This window comes from Scyliorhinus canicula, chromosome 11 (assembly GCF_902713615.1).
Source record: "Scyliorhinus canicula chromosome 11, sScyCan1.1, whole genome shotgun sequence".
NCBI lineage: Eukaryota > Metazoa > Chordata > Chondrichthyes > Carcharhiniformes > Scyliorhinidae > Scyliorhinus > Scyliorhinus canicula.
In genome coordinates, this window is record NC_052156.1 from 17,091,093 (window position 1) to 17,111,268 (window position 20,176).

General features: G+C 47.5%; 1 protein-coding gene across 1 annotated transcript in view; it reads left to right on the top strand.

Moving 5' to 3' along the window:
* Window positions 1–20,176, top strand: part of sema3fb (sema domain, immunoglobulin domain (Ig), short basic domain, secreted, (semaphorin) 3Fb) — a 256,825-nt gene that overhangs the window by 224,041 nt on the left and 12,608 nt on the right. Inside the window, exons 9-15 of the mRNA XM_038812020.1 lie at window positions 179–248; window positions 2,645–2,789; window positions 5,074–5,296; window positions 6,238–6,326; window positions 8,001–8,042; window positions 8,691–8,848; window positions 17,944–18,011. Of these exons, the coding sequence (XP_038667948.1) occupies window positions 179–248; window positions 2,645–2,789; window positions 5,074–5,296; window positions 6,238–6,326; window positions 8,001–8,042; window positions 8,691–8,848; window positions 17,944–18,011 (795 nt within the window). The remainder of the gene's footprint in view (window positions 1–178; window positions 249–2,644; window positions 2,790–5,073; window positions 5,297–6,237; window positions 6,327–8,000; window positions 8,043–8,690; window positions 8,849–17,943; window positions 18,012–20,176) is intronic.

The following is a 20,176-nucleotide window of genomic DNA, read 5'->3' on the forward strand; positions in this document are numbered from 1 at the left end:
ATTCTATGTTTCTTCTTGTAAATAAGTGTTTTTGTCGGGGTGGGGAGGGAAATGGTGATATTTAATGTTGACCAACAGTATTCATTATGGAGTTGAATATTTCAGAAATGTTATCCAATAGCTGATGCCCATTGTTCTAAGTTGGTGCCAAGTAACACTGCTTTTTCTGTCTCCCCAGGGGATATATTTATTCAGCAGACCCAAGACGCAAGGAATCCAATTATCTATGCCGTGTTCTCTGCCTCAGGGTAGGTAAAATGACGCTCAGTCCGGGAGTGGAGAGAAAGCCAAGCTGGTACTGCAAGGCAGGAATTAAGAAATTCTTTCTTCAAACACAACCTTAGTCTGTAACCATGCGCAAAATTATTCACTCACACTTCCCAATCCCACATGTTCAGAGTTCAGGTCGAAAAACGATTGCTTGGGCTGAGAAATCTTAATGGGCGTCATTCAGGATCGAGCTGGTTGGAACAACATTCTCTCACGGCTGGGCCTCAAGCCTGAATGAATCCATCCCCTTCCTTCTGTGAAGAAATCCAAGCATTCCAAGCATTGCCCATATAAATGTTTCTGGAACATACCTCTCCATTCACCTGAGGAAGGAGCTGCGCTCCGAAAGCTCGTGTTTGAGACAAACCTGTTGGACTTTAACCTGGTGTTGTAAGACTTTTTACTGTGCTCACCCCAGTCCAACGCCGGCATCTCCACATCATGAAGAAATCCTGACCCCTCTCCCAGTGTTCAAAGCGATGAGCTTGGGTCCATCGATAGCCAAGTTCATACTAAACTACAATTCGGCAGGGAGGCCTTGTGGCGCAGTGGGTTAGCGCCCCTGTCGCTGAGCCTGAAGTTCCGGTTTCGAGTCCCGCCCAAGACTTGATGGCCAGGGAAGGTGCGTTCATAACGCGGCCAGACAGGTTGAGCGTCAACCTGCACAATCCTTCCAAACATGCCGATGGTTGGCGGTAAGTGCAGGAGAGACTGCTGGTCAGCCACGTTTGATGTGGAGTGGCGCCCCTCAAACTATAAGCCTCAGTGTACAGTGAGCCACTTCAAGGTAAACGGGAGATGCCGCTGCCTCTGGTGGTGAACACGGAGCCACGTCAGGAGATGTACCTTTTACCCTCCCACTGCTCCACGTGAACAGCCTCAAATTTCTCTGAATGCAATGGCAGCCATTTGACAGTGAAATTGGGAATCTCTGATGTGATCACACTGACAGTTAATTTCCAGAAACAAAATTGCAGCGTCTCTATAACTTTAGTCAGTGGGGACCCTCGATGTCCGTAGAATGCAGGGAGAGGTTGAGGAGAATTCGTTCATGCAGTGAGTTCCTGGAGTGTGAATTTGTCAGGGAGTGGCTGAAACAGAGCAATTATTGCAAAATTAGTGCAACTGTTAGAAGAAAGAGAAATCATTATCTGATGCAGAGGGTTTGGTGAAAGAACAGAACGTGGGATTACTATTGGATGGCTGGAGCAGGAAGCTAGTTTTGGTGCCAAACAGGCTGATTCTCTGCGGTAAATGCATATGGCTCTCTGCTAGACTATCATCATGGGGATAGAAAGTGAAAGAGGGTCAACTGTTGGCTCTTAGTTCATCGGTGAGGATGTGTTGGACAACAGTGCTCCAACTAAAAGCTGCTCCTAAATGTGACCACGGCCACATCATACCAGCGAGAGTCATGCCAGTATGCCGTCCTGGCACAGCGAGAACGCCCAATCTCGATATATATTTGAAACTAAAATGTAAAACGAGATACAGAAAACAAAAGAATCGAGTGCATGAAGAGAGGAAGGTGGCAAGAGTAACAAAGAGATCTAAGTTATGTCCAACGCAAATAGCACTCCAAGGGCTGGAGAAATCCATGGAATCCCTACAGTGCAGAAGGAGGCCATTCAGTCCATCGAGTTTGCACCGATCCTCTGAATGGGCATCCCACCCAGGCCCACTCTCCCGTATCCCACATCTTTGGACACTTGAGGGATAATTTTATCAAGGCCAATCCACCCAGCCTGCACATCTTTGGACTGTGGGGGAAACCGGAACATCCAGAGGAAACCCACGGAGGAGAGATTGGGCAGGCGAGGGTTGTTTTCCTGAAAACAGAGGAATCTGAGGGGTGACCTAATTGATGTATGCAAATTTATGAAAGGCCTGGATGGGGTAGACAGGAAAGAATTGTTTCCCCTAATGGAGAGGCCAATTACAAGGGACTATAGATTGAAAGATTATTGGGGATATTAAGAACACATGTTTTCCCGCAGAGGGCAGTGGACATCTGGCACTCGCTGCCTGGATTGGTGGTTGGGGCAGAAACCCTCAGCTTATTTAAATGGTACCTGGATCCACACCTGAAGTGCTGCGACCTTCAAGGCTACAGACCTTGGAAAGTGGGATTAAAATGAGCGGCTAGGTTCTTTCCAGCCGCCACAGACACGATGGGCTGAGTGGCCTCTTTCTGTGCCGTTATGTTTTCATGGTTCTAAGAATCACAGGAAAGTTGTACCTCCCTTGGGTGATGCCCACGTGAACTGGAGTCCTATCATTTGATAAGGCACTCTGCAGGATTTGGCTGTTACTGTTGTTTTAAAAGCCTGGAATTATTCTGTCCTCTGATGGGCGATTTCTTTCATGATAACAGATCGGTTTTCAAAGGATCCGCTGTGTGTGTCTATTCGATGACGGACATCCGCACCGTCTTTAACGGGCCCTTTGCACACAAAGAGGGGCCGAATTACCAGTGGATGCCTTACACAGGGAAGATACCATACCCCAGGCCTGGCACTGTGAGTAACCTTTTCCACTAAGGCAGGTTTTTCTGTGCAGCACCGGCTGGGGGTAGAGATGTCGATGGGCTGGATCTCCGAATCTGACAGGCAACACGCGAGAGTTTTTCATGCATTAATGTTCGCGAGACAGGCTTCACCTCCCAGAGGGAGAATCAAAGCCGACCCCCAGAGCCACAGCCTCGGTGTCATGACATATTCATTCAGAAGGTCTCCCACGTCCACTTCTCTTTTGCCAGTCAAGAACTTTTCCCGCTTTGGTTTCCTGAATCATTTTTCACCCTTTTTGGGCTGGCCTGAGTGTTCCATGGGAAGAATAAGTAGACAAGACAAATATCACATAAAGCAGCCAGGGCTAATCGCAGTCATTATCCTCCCTCTTTGCAAAGGGCTCGACCGACACTGCCCTCTGACCGACTCCTGTTGTACTCTCTTGCACAGTAATTATGGGCAGCAATCAGGTAATTTGACCTTCTAACGCATTGCTGGGCGCAGCACCGCTAAAGAATACTTTCCAAAGATGAAGGGGTTGGATGGTCATTCGCGTCAGGCTCTGGGTATTCCCAGGCTAGGGAGGCTCCAGATCGATGCTGTCGGCCAAACTGTTGCTGTTAATGGAACCATTCCAGAACATTCAGGGCACCTCCCTGGCGATGATGTCACGGGAACAGCCAGACTGTTGCTACGGAAAACTGGGGCCAAATCTTTAGGATCCCACACATCTGTTAAGGGGCAAAGGGAGCGGAGGGATATTCTGCCAATCCTGACAGGAATTAGTTTAAGAGACCCCAGTGGTTGTGAGTTGACAGCATCAAATGAGTTGTGCTGCGAGGCAGCTGAGATTGGAGATTAGGCTTGTGGAAGGGAACCTTGTTTACCTGCTGCTGTACTTGACCTGGAGACGTTTGGCGATGGTGACTTACGCAAAGAAATTTACAGAGGTGCCATCTCCAACAATGTCACCGCATGCATCCCCTACCCCCCCCCCCCCCCCCCCCCAATCACCTCCCAATGCCCAATCTCTCCACGCCCTCCTCCATCATGTAACTAATGTTAAATAACCTGGATTTATATAGAGCGTTACATGACGTCAGAAAGTCCCAAAGTGATTTACAAAGTGGCGGCACGGAAGCACAGTGGTTAGCGCTGTTGCTTCACAGCGGCAGGGTCCCAAGTTCGATTCCTGGCTTGGGTCACTGTCCGTGCAGAGTCTGCACGTTCTTCCCGATCTGCATGGATTTCCTCCGGGCGCTCCAGTTTCCTCCCAAAAGTCCTGAAAGACGTGCTTGCTGGGTGAATTGGACATTCTGAATTCTCCCTCTGTGTACCCGAACAGGTGCCGGAATGTGGTGACTAGGGGCTTTTCACAATAACTTAATTGCAGTGTTAATGTAAGCCTACTTGTGACACTGATAAAGATTATTATTACAGCCAGTGATGTACTTCTGAAGTGTAAGAACTGTTGTAATGTAGAAAATTCAGAAGCCAGTTTGCACAGCAAGATCCCACAAACAGCAACGCGAGAGTGGCCAGGACACCAGGGAGAACAGCCACGTTCGCCGTCAAAATAACACTAGATCGACAGGGACGTGGTTGACACATGGACTGAAATAAAATAAGTCTTTCCAATAAAGAACAAACAACAAAGAAAAGTACAGCACAGGAACAGGCCCTTCGACCCTCCAAGCCTGCATCGACCATGCTGCCCGTATAAATGAAAAACTTCTACACTTCCGGGGTCCGTATCCCTCTATTCCCATCCTATTCATGTATTTCTCAAGATGCCCCTTAAATGTCACTATCGTCCCTGCTTCCACCACCTCCTCCGGCAGCGAGTTCCAGGCACCCACTATCCTCTGTAAAAAAAACTTACCTCGTACATCTCCTCTAAACCTTGCCCCTCGCACCTTAAACCTATGACCCTAGTAATTGGCCCCTCTACCCTGGGAAAAAGTCTCTGACTATCCACTCTATCTATGCCCCTCATAATTTTGTACACCTCTATCAGGCTGCCCCTCAACCTCCTTAGTTCCAGTGAGAACAAACCAAGATTATTCAACCTCTCCTCATAGCTAATGCGCTCCATACCAGGCAACATCCTGGTAAATCTCTTCTGCACCCTCTCTAAAGCCTCCATATCCATCTGGTAGTGTGGCGACCAGAATTGAACACTATACTCCAAGTGTGGCCTAACTAAGGTTCTATACAGCTGCAACATGACTTGCCAAACCGAAGCATTGCTGTGAAGGGACCTGATGAGACACTTTTCAACTATCTCTTGCAGTGTCCTGGTGGCACCTTCACCCCCTCGATGAAATCCACAAAAGACTATCCGGACGAAGTGATCAACTTCATGAGGAACCATCCCACCATGTACAATGCCATCTACCCAGTGCACAAGCGCCCTCTGGTGGTCAGGACCAATGTGGATTATGAATTCACCACCATCACAGTGGATCAGGTGGATGCAGCGGACGGACGGTACGAGGTCCTATTCCTCGGAACAGGTAAAGGATCCAGTTTAGAAAATTAACTCTTTTCTCGCCGAAATAGAGTGGGTTAGAGTGAACAGAGTGGGAGGGGGGTGGGGAGTGGGAGAGGGAACAGAGAAGGCACTGCAATGGAACAGTCGTGAAGAAAGTTGAAACAAATACAGAAAATCTGATAGGGTGAATCAGGAGGAACTACATCCTCTGGAATGGGATTCCCAAACAAGGGGGAAGAATGAAGATTGGACCTTGCCCAATCAGGGGTGATCCCGGAAAACATGTCTTCACAAATTAGGAAATCTGGAAATATCTCCCGCAAAAATGTGCCAGGGACCCGGCTTCAATCCCGGCGATGTCTGTGTGGAGGCTGCACGTTCTCCCCGTGTCTGCGTGGGTTTCCTCCAGCTGCTCCGGTTTCCTCCCACAGTCCAAAGATGTGCGAGTTAGGTGGGTTGGCCATGCTAAATTGCCCTTAGTGTCCAGGGATGTGCGGATTAGGTGGGGTTATGGGGTTGCAGGGATAAAGCGGGTTAGGGTGCTCTTTCAGATGGTTGGTGCAGACTCAGTGGGCCGAATGGCTTCCCTTCGGCACTGTAGGGATATCATGATTCTAAAAAAAATTTTTTTTAATTGAGGGCAAAAACAAAAACTGCTGGAAAATCTTAACGGATCTGACAGCATCTGTGCAGACAGAACAGAGCTAACGTTTCGAGTCTGGGTATCTCTTTGTCAGAGCTCTAACAAACACCCGTTGAGATTTTCCAGCAGTTTCAGCATCCGGGGTAATTTGCTTTTTATTAAAGTTTGGTTTGGGGGAGGGGGGGGGGGGGGGGCAAATTCCGTCTTGCCAAATCTCCACAGTAAACCCTCAGGTTTGCAGTCTGTCTTCAGTGTGAGTAATGCCCCAGGAAAACGTTGAAGCACCACCTTTCAGCTCTTCCTTTTGCCTTTCCATTCAGATCGCGGAACGGTTCAGAAAGTGATTGTGTTACCCAAGGACGACATGGAGACCGAGGAACTTATTCTTGAAGAAGTCGAGGTTTTCAAGGTCATTGTTAACTTCCTTAATCTGGTTAACTAACTGGGCAATTAGGGATGGGCAATGGATGCTGGCCCACATCCCATGGATGAGTTAAATAAAATCTAGCTAATTTAACAGTAAATCTGTCATTTAAAAAAAGACAAGAAAATGTTTGGGGATATTGGTCTTTTTAAAGTTTGGACAGGCACAACCCCTCCCCCCTTCCCTGCAGCAACAGAGACACCCACCATTGGCCGGTAACGGGATCTGTTTTGTTATGCTCTTGACGTAGCATAAGCTGCTTCCTTGATGTGCACTCTGACAAAGGAAGGTTCCGACTTGGAGATAGCTTTAACACATTTATTAAACTGTTAACAATTCTCCTATTTGGATTTGACTCTCCTGTTAATCCTGCTATAGCTACTCAGTCTGACGAACCAGTGTGCTACAATCCACGTGGTGGGTGTGATTTGTCTCAAATCAACCCTGTGTACTCACTGAGTGTCTCCACTGGAAAGAGGAAGATCATGTGGGCTGTGACCTTTTATATGGGTTGGTGTAATGCCCCCCTGTGGTAGTGTCACCTCTTGTCTGTATCGTGAATGGCCATTGGTCGTGTCCTATCTTACTGGCCTATTGGTTGAATGTCTGTGTGTCATGTCTCTGGTGCTCCCTCTAGTGTCTAGCTAGTCTACGTGCATTTACATTAACCCCTTGTGTATTTACAGTGATGCGTATCACCACAGGATATTCAGGTCCTGCTGTTGGCAACGGGGTTTCCCGTTATTCCCAACCTCCGCCGAGGGGGAAACCAGCAGCGTGGGGGGGGGGGGGGGGGGGGGGGGGTTCAGAAACAGCCAGAAAGTCACGTCTGATACATTTCGGAATCGGGTTAAACTAGTAAAACAGAAGAAGGTGGCAGTACAGATAGAGGCCATTCAGCCCATCACCTCACTGCTGGTTCTTTCCTGAAGTAATCCAAAATTAATGCCATCCTGCCCCCACATTGGATTGCATCTTCCTTCGCTTTAGATCATCATCATCTCGCCCCTGAACTGATGCAATGATTTCTGCCTCAACTCTTCTAAGTTGGCAATGCTACATTCCATACTATACAGACTCAATTTCAAGACAACCCCCCGGAACCTGACACTTATTGACATTAAACCAGATACGGTCAACACGGCCACTCTGTAAAGCATTAGTCCTGAATGTTTATTCTTCTTTTAAAAATGTTTCCTGTCAGAAATTTAATAAAGGGAGCATTTGACAACCATTTCCTACCCTCCATGAACACAAAGATTCCCTCAGCTACCTCCCCAGGCCTTCCACCTGCAACCCCCCCCCCTCTCATCACAAACCCCACACACCCCCCAACCCTCCACTTTCTTTGAAGCCTCTTGTCACATATTACAGTTCTGGTTTTCAAAGAGCTGGATTCTGTTGGACCCAAAGGCATCTTTCCCCCTCTTACTTTTCCAGCCGGCTCCATGTACCGTCAGGGGCCAGGCGGGATCAGAGTGGACAAATCCAGCTTCAGCTCGTCAGGAAGTTAGGCTGCTCGCCTTTCCAACGAGCAACGGCCGGGAGAGAATCGCACTAGTTTTTAAATGTAAACGTGTTTCTAACATACTAATGCACTTGTGAAACCCTTTGTAAATCCTGCTGCGTGTTAATGAATTCAAACATTTAATCTTTCAGATGCCAACAGAAGTAAAGACAATGAAGATCTCATCTAAAAGGGTAACAATTACTTAACTACTTGACTGATAAATGTAAGAGCGTTTAGGTTTAAAATAAAAATGAATCCAATTGAGATTAGTTTCATTGTTCAAACAAAGAAAGGCAGACTGAAAGCATTCTCTGATGAACCATGCCTGCTGAAGATTAAATGCATATCTTCAAAGCTAGAGATCCCCACAGCTCTATCTTGAATTGTTCCACAGGATTTCAAGGGTTGAATTTCTTCCTGTCAAATATTTTAGTTCCCCCCCCCCCCCAGGCTATTGACTATTTATTTGCCTGAGTGAGTGAGAAAATGAACTACTCACAGTATCTTTCGACCTGCCACTTTGCAATTGCGAATCCAATTGTGAATCCAATCTACTTTCTAATCAATCTTGATCTGCAGATACATGAACCCCAATTTAAACACATGATATACAGTCAAGTGGGTGCCAAATGTTAAACAGCAGCACATTTTACAAGCTTGGTTACTTTTCCATGTGTTAAATATATGTTTGCATTCAGTGCCTTCTGGTGTGGTTTGCGATGAATGATTTAATGGCAGATTAACTTCCTCTCGTCCATATTCCAGTCCTAAATGTTATTCAGAGGTGGTGACTGACCTAAATCCACAGTTTGAATGTTTGTCTTTTTCGTTTCCTGTAGCAACAGCTATATGTCGGCTCTACCTTGGGCATTACCCAGGTTACCCTTCACCGCTGTGACGTTTATGGAGAGGCCTGTGCTGATTGCTGTCTTGCCAGAGATCCATACTGTGCTTGGGATGGCAAAGCCTGCTCCAGATATTTGGCATCGTCAAAAAGGTAAATGATCGATCTACCCGATGGGCTAGAAGTGAACCATTCACCCACCTGCTCTGTCGCTCAGCGTCAGCTTCTGGACACAACATATGAATAGGCTGAATCTGTTTCTACATGGGTTCTCCACATTTCCTGTCATAGATCTGCTCAAATAGTTTCAGTTGGTTCACCCATCGCCTCTCACAGATACTGCCAAGGATGTTCATGTCCTGAAGCAGTCACCAAAGAGATTGCCCCTTACTCCATCAACTCCTCCTGCTGTAGTCATTCTCTTGAGCTTTACTCTCTATAAGCATTTAAAACCAAACCATGAGGCATAATATCTTAGCCACCATGCGGCTATCATTTGTGGAAGTCCTACTGGCCTGGTCCATGAGTTGGCAGTGGAATCCTCCACTTCCCATGGGATTTCAGCCCAATTCCTTTATTTATTAAATCCTCACACATTCTCTTTCCAGTCTTGTTGATGTCCGTAGGGTGGTCTATCTGGCTTTCTCAAACTAAATCAAGGCTTTAGGTTCCATAGCAAGAGCAGAAGAAGTTGTGTTGGCGATGGGAGGATAGTTTTAAATTGTTTAACAGCGCTGGTAGAGACAGAAACTACACACCCCAGTCATGATCTTTCTTTTGCTTGGATGTGCTTTACGCATCCATGTGAAATTTTCCATGTGATGAAACTGGATGTAATTGCGAGATTAGTTGGGAAAGTGTACTCCTATTATAGTGTGGTGATAATGAGCAGATATTATGTTGTAGTGATGCTGACTGATGGCTAAATATTGGACAGGAGCAGGGAGAACCATTCTGTTCTTCAAAGTAGTGCCGTGGGGTCTCCTACCCCCAGCTGAGAGGAAGGACAGCTCCTCAGGTTAATGTCTCATGGTACCTCCGACAGTCTATACTCACTACTGGTCAGGGATTTGCGCTCCCCCCATGGGCAGGTTCTGAAGCCGGATGGGGGGGGGGGGGGGGGGGGGGCAGTGTGAAATTACATGGACAGGATTCCCACTGGGTTCCCGCCCACCCTGTCCTGGTTGCAATTATGCACTGGGGTGGGAAGGGCTCCTTGCCCTAATTAAGGCCCTGAAGTGGTCACTTAAAGCCACTAATGCAATTTTCCTCACCCAACCTCTATTTTTAGGATGGAAATAGTTTAGGGGGAGAAGGCCAAAAGAAAACAAAGTTCGATCTAGGGTGGGAAGGGAGGGGGAAGGGGCCTTCATTTGAAAGACCCTTCTGACTGGGGGCGGCCTCCCCTGAAGGTCCTGTTACATCCGGGCTTCGATCTACCCCCGGCCTATCACTGAAACCCCAATTGCAACACTTCAACCCCACGACCTCCCTGACGCTCTGTGCCCTGGGACCCCTGCCGCTTACCTGTTCCCCGGGTCCCAGAGGTTAGCTCCAGACAGCTTCCTGCAATACCTCTTCTGGCCACTGCAGCGCTGTGCCTGAAGGGGCAGGAGAGCTGCCATCCAATCAAGGCAGGAATTCCAAGACAGGTGTTCCTCCCAAATGAGGATGGAAGTTTTGCCTTATGCCAATCGACTCTCGTTAGAAGTGCCATGTATGTTCGTCAGTGATTCATCAATCCATTGATTTTAATTGGTGGAAAATCACAGACATTATCAGCGGGATTCTCTGACCCCCACTCGCAGCGGTCCCCCCCCCCCCCCCCCCCCCCCCCCGGCGATTCTCCGAGCCGCAATGGTCCGAAGGCCCACTGGTTCTTTGCCAGTCCCGCCGGTGTAAATTAAACTAGATCCCTTACCGGAGGGTCCTGGTGGCGCGGGCGATTTCCGGGGACATTGGGGGGGGTGGTCTGGCCCCAGGGGGTGCCCCCACGGTGGCCTGGCCTGCGATCGGGGCTCACTGATCCGCGGGCGCTCCTGTGCCATGGTGGCACTCTTTTCCTACACGCCGGCCCTCTCAGCCTCCCCGATGGCCGACGCGTAGGTGACCCCCCCCCCCCCCCCACCATGCACATGCGCGGGGACCCTACGGCCCCGGCTGGCGTGGCACCAAAGGCCTTCCACGCCAGTCGGCGGGGCACAAACCACTCCGGCGCCGGCCTAGCCCCTGAAGGTGCGGAGGATTCCCCACCTTTGGGGCGGCCAATGCCGGAGTGGTTCACGCCGCTCTGTCCCGCCGGGACCCCCCGCCCCGCCGGGTACAGGAGAATCCCGCCCTATAGCTGCAAGTTTTTGATATAGAACAAAGAAAAGTACAGCACAGGAACAGTACCTTCGGCCCTCCAAGCCTGCGCCGACCATGCTGCCCGTCTAAACTAAAATCTTCTACACTTCCTGGGTCCGTATCCCTCTTTTCCCATCCTATTCATGTATTTGTCAAGATGCCCCTTAAATGTCACTGTCGTCCCTGCTTCCACCACCTCCTCTGGCAACGAGTTCCAGGCACCCACTACCCTCAGAGTAAAAAAACGTACCTCGTACATGTCCTCTAAACCTTTCCCCTCGCATCTTAAACCTATGCCCCCTAGTAATTGGCCCCTCTACCCTGGGAAAAAGCCTCTGGCTATCCATTCTGTCTATGCCCCTCATAATTTTGATGCGGAGATGCCGACGTTGGACTGGGGTGAGCACAGTAAGAAGTCTTACAACACCAGGTTAAAGTCCAACAGGTTTGTTTCAAACACAAGCGCTCCGAAAGCTCGTGTTTGAAACAAACCTGTTGGACTTTAACCTGGTGTTGTAAGACTTCTTACTGTCCTCATAATTTTTGACCTCTATCAGGTCGCCCCTCAACCTCCGTCATTCCTGTGAGAACAAACCGAGTTTATTCAACCGCTCCTCATAGCTAATGCCCTCCATACCAGGCAACATCCTTGTCAATCTCTTCTGCACACTCTTTAAAGCCTCCACATCCTTCTGGTAGTGTGGCGACCAAAATTGAACACTATACTCCAAGTGTGGCCTAACTGAGGTTCTATACAGGTTCAGGATGGGCAGGGCAATGTCCTAGTTCTAACCATCCTCAGCTGCTTCATCAATGATCTTCCCTCCATCATAAGGTCAGAAGTGGGGATGCTCGTTAATGCTTGCACAATGTTCAATACCATTTGTGACTCCTCAGATACTGAAGCGGTCCTTGCCTGCATACAGCAAGACCTGGAGAATATTCAGGCTTGGGCTGATGAGTGGTTAGTGAAATTTGTGCCCCCTGGACAGCTCCAACGAGAGAGAATCTAACCATCTCCTCTTGATGTTCAATGGCATTACCACACCAAATCTCCCATATGAGCCATAAGGAGAGGCTGGATAGGCTGGGACTTTTTCCTCTGGAGCGTAGGAGGCTTAGGGGTGATCTTATAGAGGTCTATAAAATAACGAGAGGTATAGATAAGGTAGATAGTCAACATCTTTTCCCAAAGGTAGAGGAGTCCAGAACTAGAGGGCAGAGGTTTAAGATGAGAGGGGAGAGATACAAAAGAGACCAGAGGGGAAATTTCTTCCCACAGAGGGTGGTGAGCATCTGGAACAAGCTGCCAGAGGCAGTGGTAGAGGCGGGTACAATTATTTCCTTTAAAAAAAAGTTATATTGGCAGGGTGGGTATAGAGGGATATGGGCCAAATGTGGCCAAGTGGGACTAGCTTAGTGATAGCAACTGGGCGGCATGGACAGGCTGGGCCGAAGGGCCTGTTTCCCTGCTGTAAACATCTATGACTCTATCAACATCGTGCGGTTACCAATTACCAGAAACTCGGCTGGGATAGTTGCATAAGTATTATGGCAACAAGAGCCGCTCAGAGGCTGAACTCTGCAGCTTGTAACTCACCTCCTGACTCCCCAAATCCTGTCCGCCATCCACAAGGCACAAGTCAGGATGGTGATGGAATACTCTCCACTTGTCCGGTTGAGTGGAACTCCAACAACACTCGAGAAGCTCGACACCATCAAGCACAAAGCAGGCTACTGGATTAACACCCCATTCACCAGCTTCAATATTCAGTCCCCCCACCACTGACGCACAGTGTGTACCATCTACAAGATGCACTGCGGCAACTCAACAAGGCTCCTTCGGCAGCACCTTCCAAACAGAATCACTGAATAATGCAGTGCAGCAGAGGCCCTTCGGCCCATCGAGTCTGCACCGACAAACCCGCGACCTCTCCCACCTAGAAGGACGAAGGCCGCAGATACTTAGAAACACCATCGGCTGGAGGTTCCCCTCCAAGTCACTTACCATCTTGACTTGGAAATGTATCGCTGTTCCATCACTGTCATTCTCTCCTAATCTTGGAACGCCCTCCCTAACGGTACACGGGGGCTGCAGTTAGGTTCAACAATGGGCAGCACGGTAGCATGGTGGTTAGCATAAATGTTTCACAGCTCCAGGGTCCCAGGTTCGATTCCCGGCTGGGTCACTGTCTGTGCGGAGTCTGCACGTCCTCCCCGTGTCTGCGTGGGTTTCCTCCGGGTGCTCCGATTTTCTCCCACAGTCCAAAGATGTGCGGGTTAGGTGGATTGGCCATGCTAAATTGCCCGTAGTGTCCTAAAAAGTAAGGTTAAGAGTTGTTGGGTTACGGGTATAGGGTGGATACGTGGGTTTGAGTAGGGTGATCATGGCTCGGCACAACATCGAGGGCCGGAGGGCCTGTTCTGTGCTGTACTGTTCTATGTTCTAATGTGGCTCATCACCACCTTCTCAAGGGCAATTGGAGATGGGAGATAAATGCTGGCCTAGCCACCAAAGCCTGCACCCCATGAACAAATTCAAAATAGGATTTTTGAAAGACCCCAGCAGCAGTGTGAGTTAATCCAGCACTTGCAATTTCAAGAAATGTCTTCAGCACGGAGAATTAGATATAGATGACAAAATGTTTCAAGCAAATACATTGTTACATAAGAAAAGTATAGAAGGGAGAATCAGACTGAAGTTAATAAGGCATGAAACATGGAGGACCCTGGTTCCAGTTCCACTGGGGCCATGCAAAGATGATCTACAATAAACAACTTGTTAAGAGTTTACTGACAAAGAAATACGATACCTCTGTTCTTTAAGTAGCGCTTTCCACATTGAACTGTCTCACATCGGCATTTCTTCATGAAATGCCACAGCTGTTAATTGGATGAACATTCTGCAACAGCACCACCCCACACTCAGGCGAGTGCAGCCGACTTGTTTCAATTTCACTGACTTGCAATCTTAGACCGACAGCTCTTGCCTTGGGAATCACAGACACTCTGCAGAGTTTTGCCTCAGCAAGGTAGTAAATTGGGAGGAGAACATGACGGGGGTGGGGGAGGGGGGGGGGGGAATGATGAGAGAACACTCTGGAAGCAAACAGCGGGTTTTGTTCCTCTTTTTCCCATGCTTGCTGATTACCTGAGCATTAATGAAACACCAATAGCTTACATCCATGTTGCAGCAACAAAGAAGCCTATTTACATTTAGAATACCCAGTGGAATTAGGAATCGGATTCCCATTAGTTTGACACCACAGGGACGCAATGCCATCACCGGGGCAGCTCCAACTGATTGTCCCGGCCTAGAAAATAACTATGAAAGTATTTATTAAAATTAATTCACAAGTACGATCAATAAGATGGGTCACAGCCAGCAGTGAGAAACAATGCACATCTCACTTGTCAGTCTGACGCATCATGAGGGATTTTGATAGCGATAAGAGAGAGAAATGGTTTCCACTGGCAGCAGAATCAGGTTTAAAGTAAATTGGTTTTAAAAAAAAAAAGCCAAAAAGGGGAGATTGAGGTGATTTCTTTTCGATTTTGGGCAGCACATTGATACGATCCAGAATGCATTGCCCGAAACGGCGATGACAGCAGAGTCTTTAGTCATTTTCCAAAGGGAATTGTACAGATAATTCGTGGGTAATGTTTTCAGGTCTATTGGACAGAGCCGCTGTTAAATGCGACGGTATGCCAAAACCCAGAAGGGTAACTTGGAACACCTGTTCTTAGTGGTGTATATTTTCAATTTGGCATACAGTGAGAAAAGATATGCAAACCAGGGAGGAATAGTCCAATCATTTTGTGATCAATTAATAAAGAATATTTATTAACTTAAAAGAAAAACACACAAGAAGGATTATAATACAGTACATTTAACAACACAACATTACATGAAGTTACCCATTTGGTTCCCAACTACCTATGTTTCCTGAACTCTGAGATGCCTCTTTGTTCCCAAACAATATCTAATACTATATAACCCTATGAACTAAATCCAGCAGATAATTACCATGCACAGGTTATTTGTCCACGTTTGGGAAAACCACCTTCAGTTTGAAGGCATAATCGTCTCAGTTCGAGTTTTTGGTTTTAACCAGCTGCTCTTTCAGCAATAACTTGTTTTCAGGGGAGACTGTTTTCTGCAGCTGGCTGTGGCTGTGACGGTCGCTGTCTCGACTATGTCACTTTCTCCAGTTACTGTGCTATGGATATATCATTCTTTCCCTTTGATGTTACCCACCCTGTGGACTCAGCATTTTAGCATTTATGTGCCAATTCCCTTATCTCTCCTCTTTGATGTTGCCTCTTCTACACCCCATTGCTTTCCCCTAGTCACATAGGTTGTTTTTTTTGCTGGTATGCTATTTTGCACATGAAAACCTCCTTTATACAGCTGCCCTTATCAATTCCTCCTTTTATTTTCTTTCTAATTTATTATTTTAATCTTAATTTTCACCATCTCTTAACATATATGCACAGATAGAAAGCTTGAGGACATTAGGAGCGAGACTGTGTCCAGCTCCAGTCCAAAGTGAACCAGAGGCCAGATCATATGACACACTTCCCTTAAAGTAATCATAGAATTTTACAGTGCAGAAGGAGGCCATTCGGTAGATCGAGTCTGAGCACCGGCCCTTGGAAAGAGCACCCCACCTAAATCCACACCTCCACTCTATCCCTATACCTCCGCCCTATCCCCGTAACCCCACCTAACCTTTTTTGGACACTAAGGGCAATTTATCATGGCCAATCCACCTAACCTGCACATCTTTGGATTGTGGGAGGAAACCGGAGCACCCGGAGGAAACCCACGCTGTCACGGGGAGAACGTGCAGCCTCCGCGCAGACAGTGACCCAAGCCGGGAATCGAACCTGGGACCCTGGAGCTGAAAAGCAACTATGCTAACCACTGTGCTACCTTGCTGCCCTACACGCTGCTTTGACATGCTGCCTTCCCTTTAAAGGCATATTACTACAAACACGATGGGACAAATGGCTTCCTTCCCTGCTGCAAGATTCTAGGCGATTAGCCATGAGGTCACCAGTGGGGATATGGCCAGTAACTCTTGGTTAACTGAAATCTGTTCTACATTTATGTGGAAAAGCTCCTTGAGATTTGCTCAAGGTGGATCCTGCGCTCATTATATTTTTCACCGTGCAGCTGTGTCACTTCATTTATCATGGCTGCTGTCACTGTAGCGTAAAATCTTTTTTTTAAACTATAAATTAATGCAGAGAAGCATCTCTCGACGATAGTGAGCCTGTCACTCATTTTTCTCCCAGGACATTTAACTTCATTTGCCGAGATACAATTATGTGTGAATTCAGTATTTTAATGGAGCACCAAATCAGGTAGAAATTTAAAGAGAAAATCATTAATATTATTCTATGCGAATAAGGCAGATTGTAAGGTAAATTTGAGTCTTTTGTTTCATTGTTATAGTTTACCTTTCTCTCTCTCCCTCTCTCTCTGCATCTGACTCACCCCAGTCAGAACGTTGTGGATGCAAATTCCACTTCTGGGACTTTGAGCACATCGTTTAAGCTGACACTTCCAGTTCAGCACCAACAGAGTGCTACATTGTCATGGGGGGTGCCTCTGGCGATTGAGATTTGAACTTAGTCCTGTTCGTGTAGAAATAAAAGATCACATGGTCTTCCCTGAAGAATGGTAGGGGAATGTCGTAGAATCTTACAGCACAGAAGTGGTCCATTCAGGACATCACATCGATGCTGAACTTGCCTTTCCCCTTATTTGCTATTTGGAGGACTGTAGGTAATGCAATATCTTTTTCTTCTTCTTCTTTACTGGGCCATAATTCAAAGTTAAAATCTAGGGGTAAAAATGGTTTTGCTTTCTAAATGTGACGAGGGTGTCAACACGTCCGTGAAGATTTCTAATCGGTGCAGGGCTGCCGATCGGCCAGCTTTTGTTTTACGCTTTTGGATTTCTAAGCAAAGGACTAAGGTTCAGAAATGTCCTGATAGGCAAAGGAAAAAACAATAAACCTATCAGGGAGAGAAGAATCTTTCCACCGCCTTTTTCGGCCTGTCAGGACGTGGTGTTTGTTTCGAATCTAACAGCAACCAGAATCGTGGAACTGAGACTCAGAGGGCTTTTAAGCAGCTACGAAAGACAGAAAGAAAGACTTGTATTGCTACAGAATTTTTCCACAACCTCAGGGAATTCCAAAGCAATTTGCAGCCAATTAAGTGCTTTTTGAAGTGTAGTCATTGATGCAATATAGGAAATGCAGCAGCCAATTTCTCCACAGCAAGCTCCCAACAGCAGCAATGTGCTCATCAGCAGATAATCTGCTTCAGTGATGTTAATCGAGGGTTGAATATTGGCCTGGACATCAAGAATAACTGCCCTGCCCTTGTTCGAAATAGCGCCATGGGATCTTTTACATCCAGCTGAAAAAGCAGACATGGTCCTCACTTTAGCATCTCATCCAAAAGAAAGTACTTGCGGTACTGCAGCGCTCCCTCAGTACTGCACTGGGGTCTCAGCCTAGATCTTTATGCTCAGGTTCCTCGAGTGGGACTAAACCCACAGCCTCCTGAGTCAATGGTGAAAGTGCTACCAAGTGAGACACAGCTGAGTTAACTGAAGCTTGTGGGTTGCAGGTGGCAGGGTCTAGTTTGTGGACACTTGGTACATAGGAAGAAGAACACTAAATCAGAGGAAGAGACCCTGGAAATTGGGGCTTCTTATACCTGTGAATATTTGATGTTGACTCTGGGCACACAATGGGCAGCATTCATTCCTCACCTTCCACATGAACATAAGGTTCACTGGGAATAAAATTCAGTTAGAATTCCCAGCTATGTTTAATGGTTTCCTTCATTCACTGGAACTGGTTTCCTTGTGTTTTTCACAGGCGAAGTCGAAGGCAAGATGTCCGGCACGGCAACCCGATCAGGCAGTGTCGGGGTTACAACTCCAATGGTGAGTAGGGAGACATTTCCTTCTGCTGTGAGAGGCAGTTATCATTTTACATCAAATGCATAACGAACGTTGGGCAGTTAGTGAGTTGTTCCTGGAGAGGCCAGGGTGAGTTATAGATATATATACACAGCCAGGAGAGTTAGAGAGATGTACACAGCCAGGAGAGTTAGAGAGATGTACACGGCCAGGAGAATTAGAGAGATGTACACGGCCAGGAGAGTTAGAGAGATGTACACGACCAGGAGAATCAGAGAGATGTACACAGCCAGGAGAGTTAGAGACATGTACACAGCCAGGAGAGTTAGAGAGATGTACACGGCCAGGAGAGTTAGTGAGATGTACACGGCCAGGAGAGTTAGAAAGATGTACACGGCCAGGAGAGTTAGAGAGATGTACACAGCCAGGAGAGTTATAGAGATGTACACAGCCAGGAGAGTTAGAGAGATGTACACGGCCAGGAGAGTTAGAGAGATGTACACGGCCAGGAGAGTTAGAGAGATGTACACGGCCAGGAGAGTTAGAGAGATGTACATGGCCAGGAGAGTTAGAGAGATGTACATGGCCAGAAGAGTTAGTGAGATGTACACGGCCAGGAGAGTTAGAGAGATGTACACGGCCAAGAGAGTTAGAGAGATGTACACAGCCAGGAGAGTTAGAGAGATGTACACGGCCAGGAGAATTAGAGAGATGTACACGGCCAGGAGAGTTAGAGAGATGTACACGACCAGGAGAATCAGAGAGATGTACACAGCCAGGAGAGTTAGAGAGATGTACACAGCCAGGAGAGTTAGAGAGATGTACACGGCCAGGAGAATTAGAGAGATGTACACGGCCAGGAGAGTTAGAGAGATGTACACGACCAGGAGAATCAGAGAGATGTACACAGCCAGGAGAGTTAGAGACATGTACACAGCCAGGAGAGTTAGAGAGATGTACACGGCCAGGAGAGTTAGAGAGATGTACACGGCCAGGAGAGTTAGTGAGATGTACACGGCCAGGAGAGTTAGAAAGATGTACACGGCCAGGAGAGTTAGAGAGATGTACACAGCCAGGAGAGTTATAGAGATGTACACAGCCAGGAGAGTTAGAGAGATGTACACGGCCAGGAGAGTTAGAGAGATGTACACGGCCAGGAGAGTTAGAGAGATGTACACGGCCAGGAGAGTTAGAGAGATGTACATGGCCAGGAGAGTTAGAGAGATGTACATGGCCAGAAGAGTTAGTGAGATGTACACGGCCAGGAGAGTTAGAGAGATGTACACGGCCAAGAGAGTTAGAGAGATGTACACAGCCAGGAGAGTTAGAGAGATGTACACGGCCAGGAGAATTAGAGAGATGTACACGGCCAGGAGAGTTAGAGAGATGTACACGACCAGGAGAATCAGAGAGATGTACACAGCCAGGAGAGTTAGAGAGATGTACACAGCCAGGAGAGTTAGAGAGATGTACACGGCCAGGAGAGTTAGAGAGATGTACACAGCCAGGAGAGTTAGAGAGATGTACACAGCCAGGAGAGTTAGAAAGATGTACACGGCCAGGAGAGCTAGAGAGATGTACACAGCCGGGAGAGTTAGAGAGATGTACACAGCCAGGAGAGTTAGAGAGATGTACACAACCAGGAGAGTTAGAGAGATGTACACGGCCAGGAGAGTTAGTGAGATGTACATGGCCAGGAGAGTTAGAGAGATGTACACGGCCAGGAGAGTTAGAGAGATGTACACGGCCAGGAGAGTTAGAGAGATGTACACGGCCAGGAGAGTTAGAGAGATGTACATGGCCAGAAGAGTTAGTGAGATGTAAACGGCGAGGAGAGTTAGAGAGATGTACACAGCCAGGAGAGTTATAGAGCTGTACACGGCCAGGAGAGTTAGAGAGATGTACACGGCCAGGAGAGTTAGAGAGATGTACACGGCCAGGAGAGTTAGAGAGATGTACACGGCCAGGAGAGTTAGTGAGATGTACACGGCCAGGAGAGTTAGAGAGATGTACATGGCCAGCAGAGTTAGTGAGATGTACACGGCCAGGAGAGTTAGAGAGATGTACACGGCCAAGAGAGTTAGAGAGATGTACACAGCCAGGAGAGTTAGAGAGATGTACACAGCCAGGAGAGTTAGAGAGATGTACACGGCCAGGAGAGTTAGAGAGATGTACATGGCCAGAAGAGT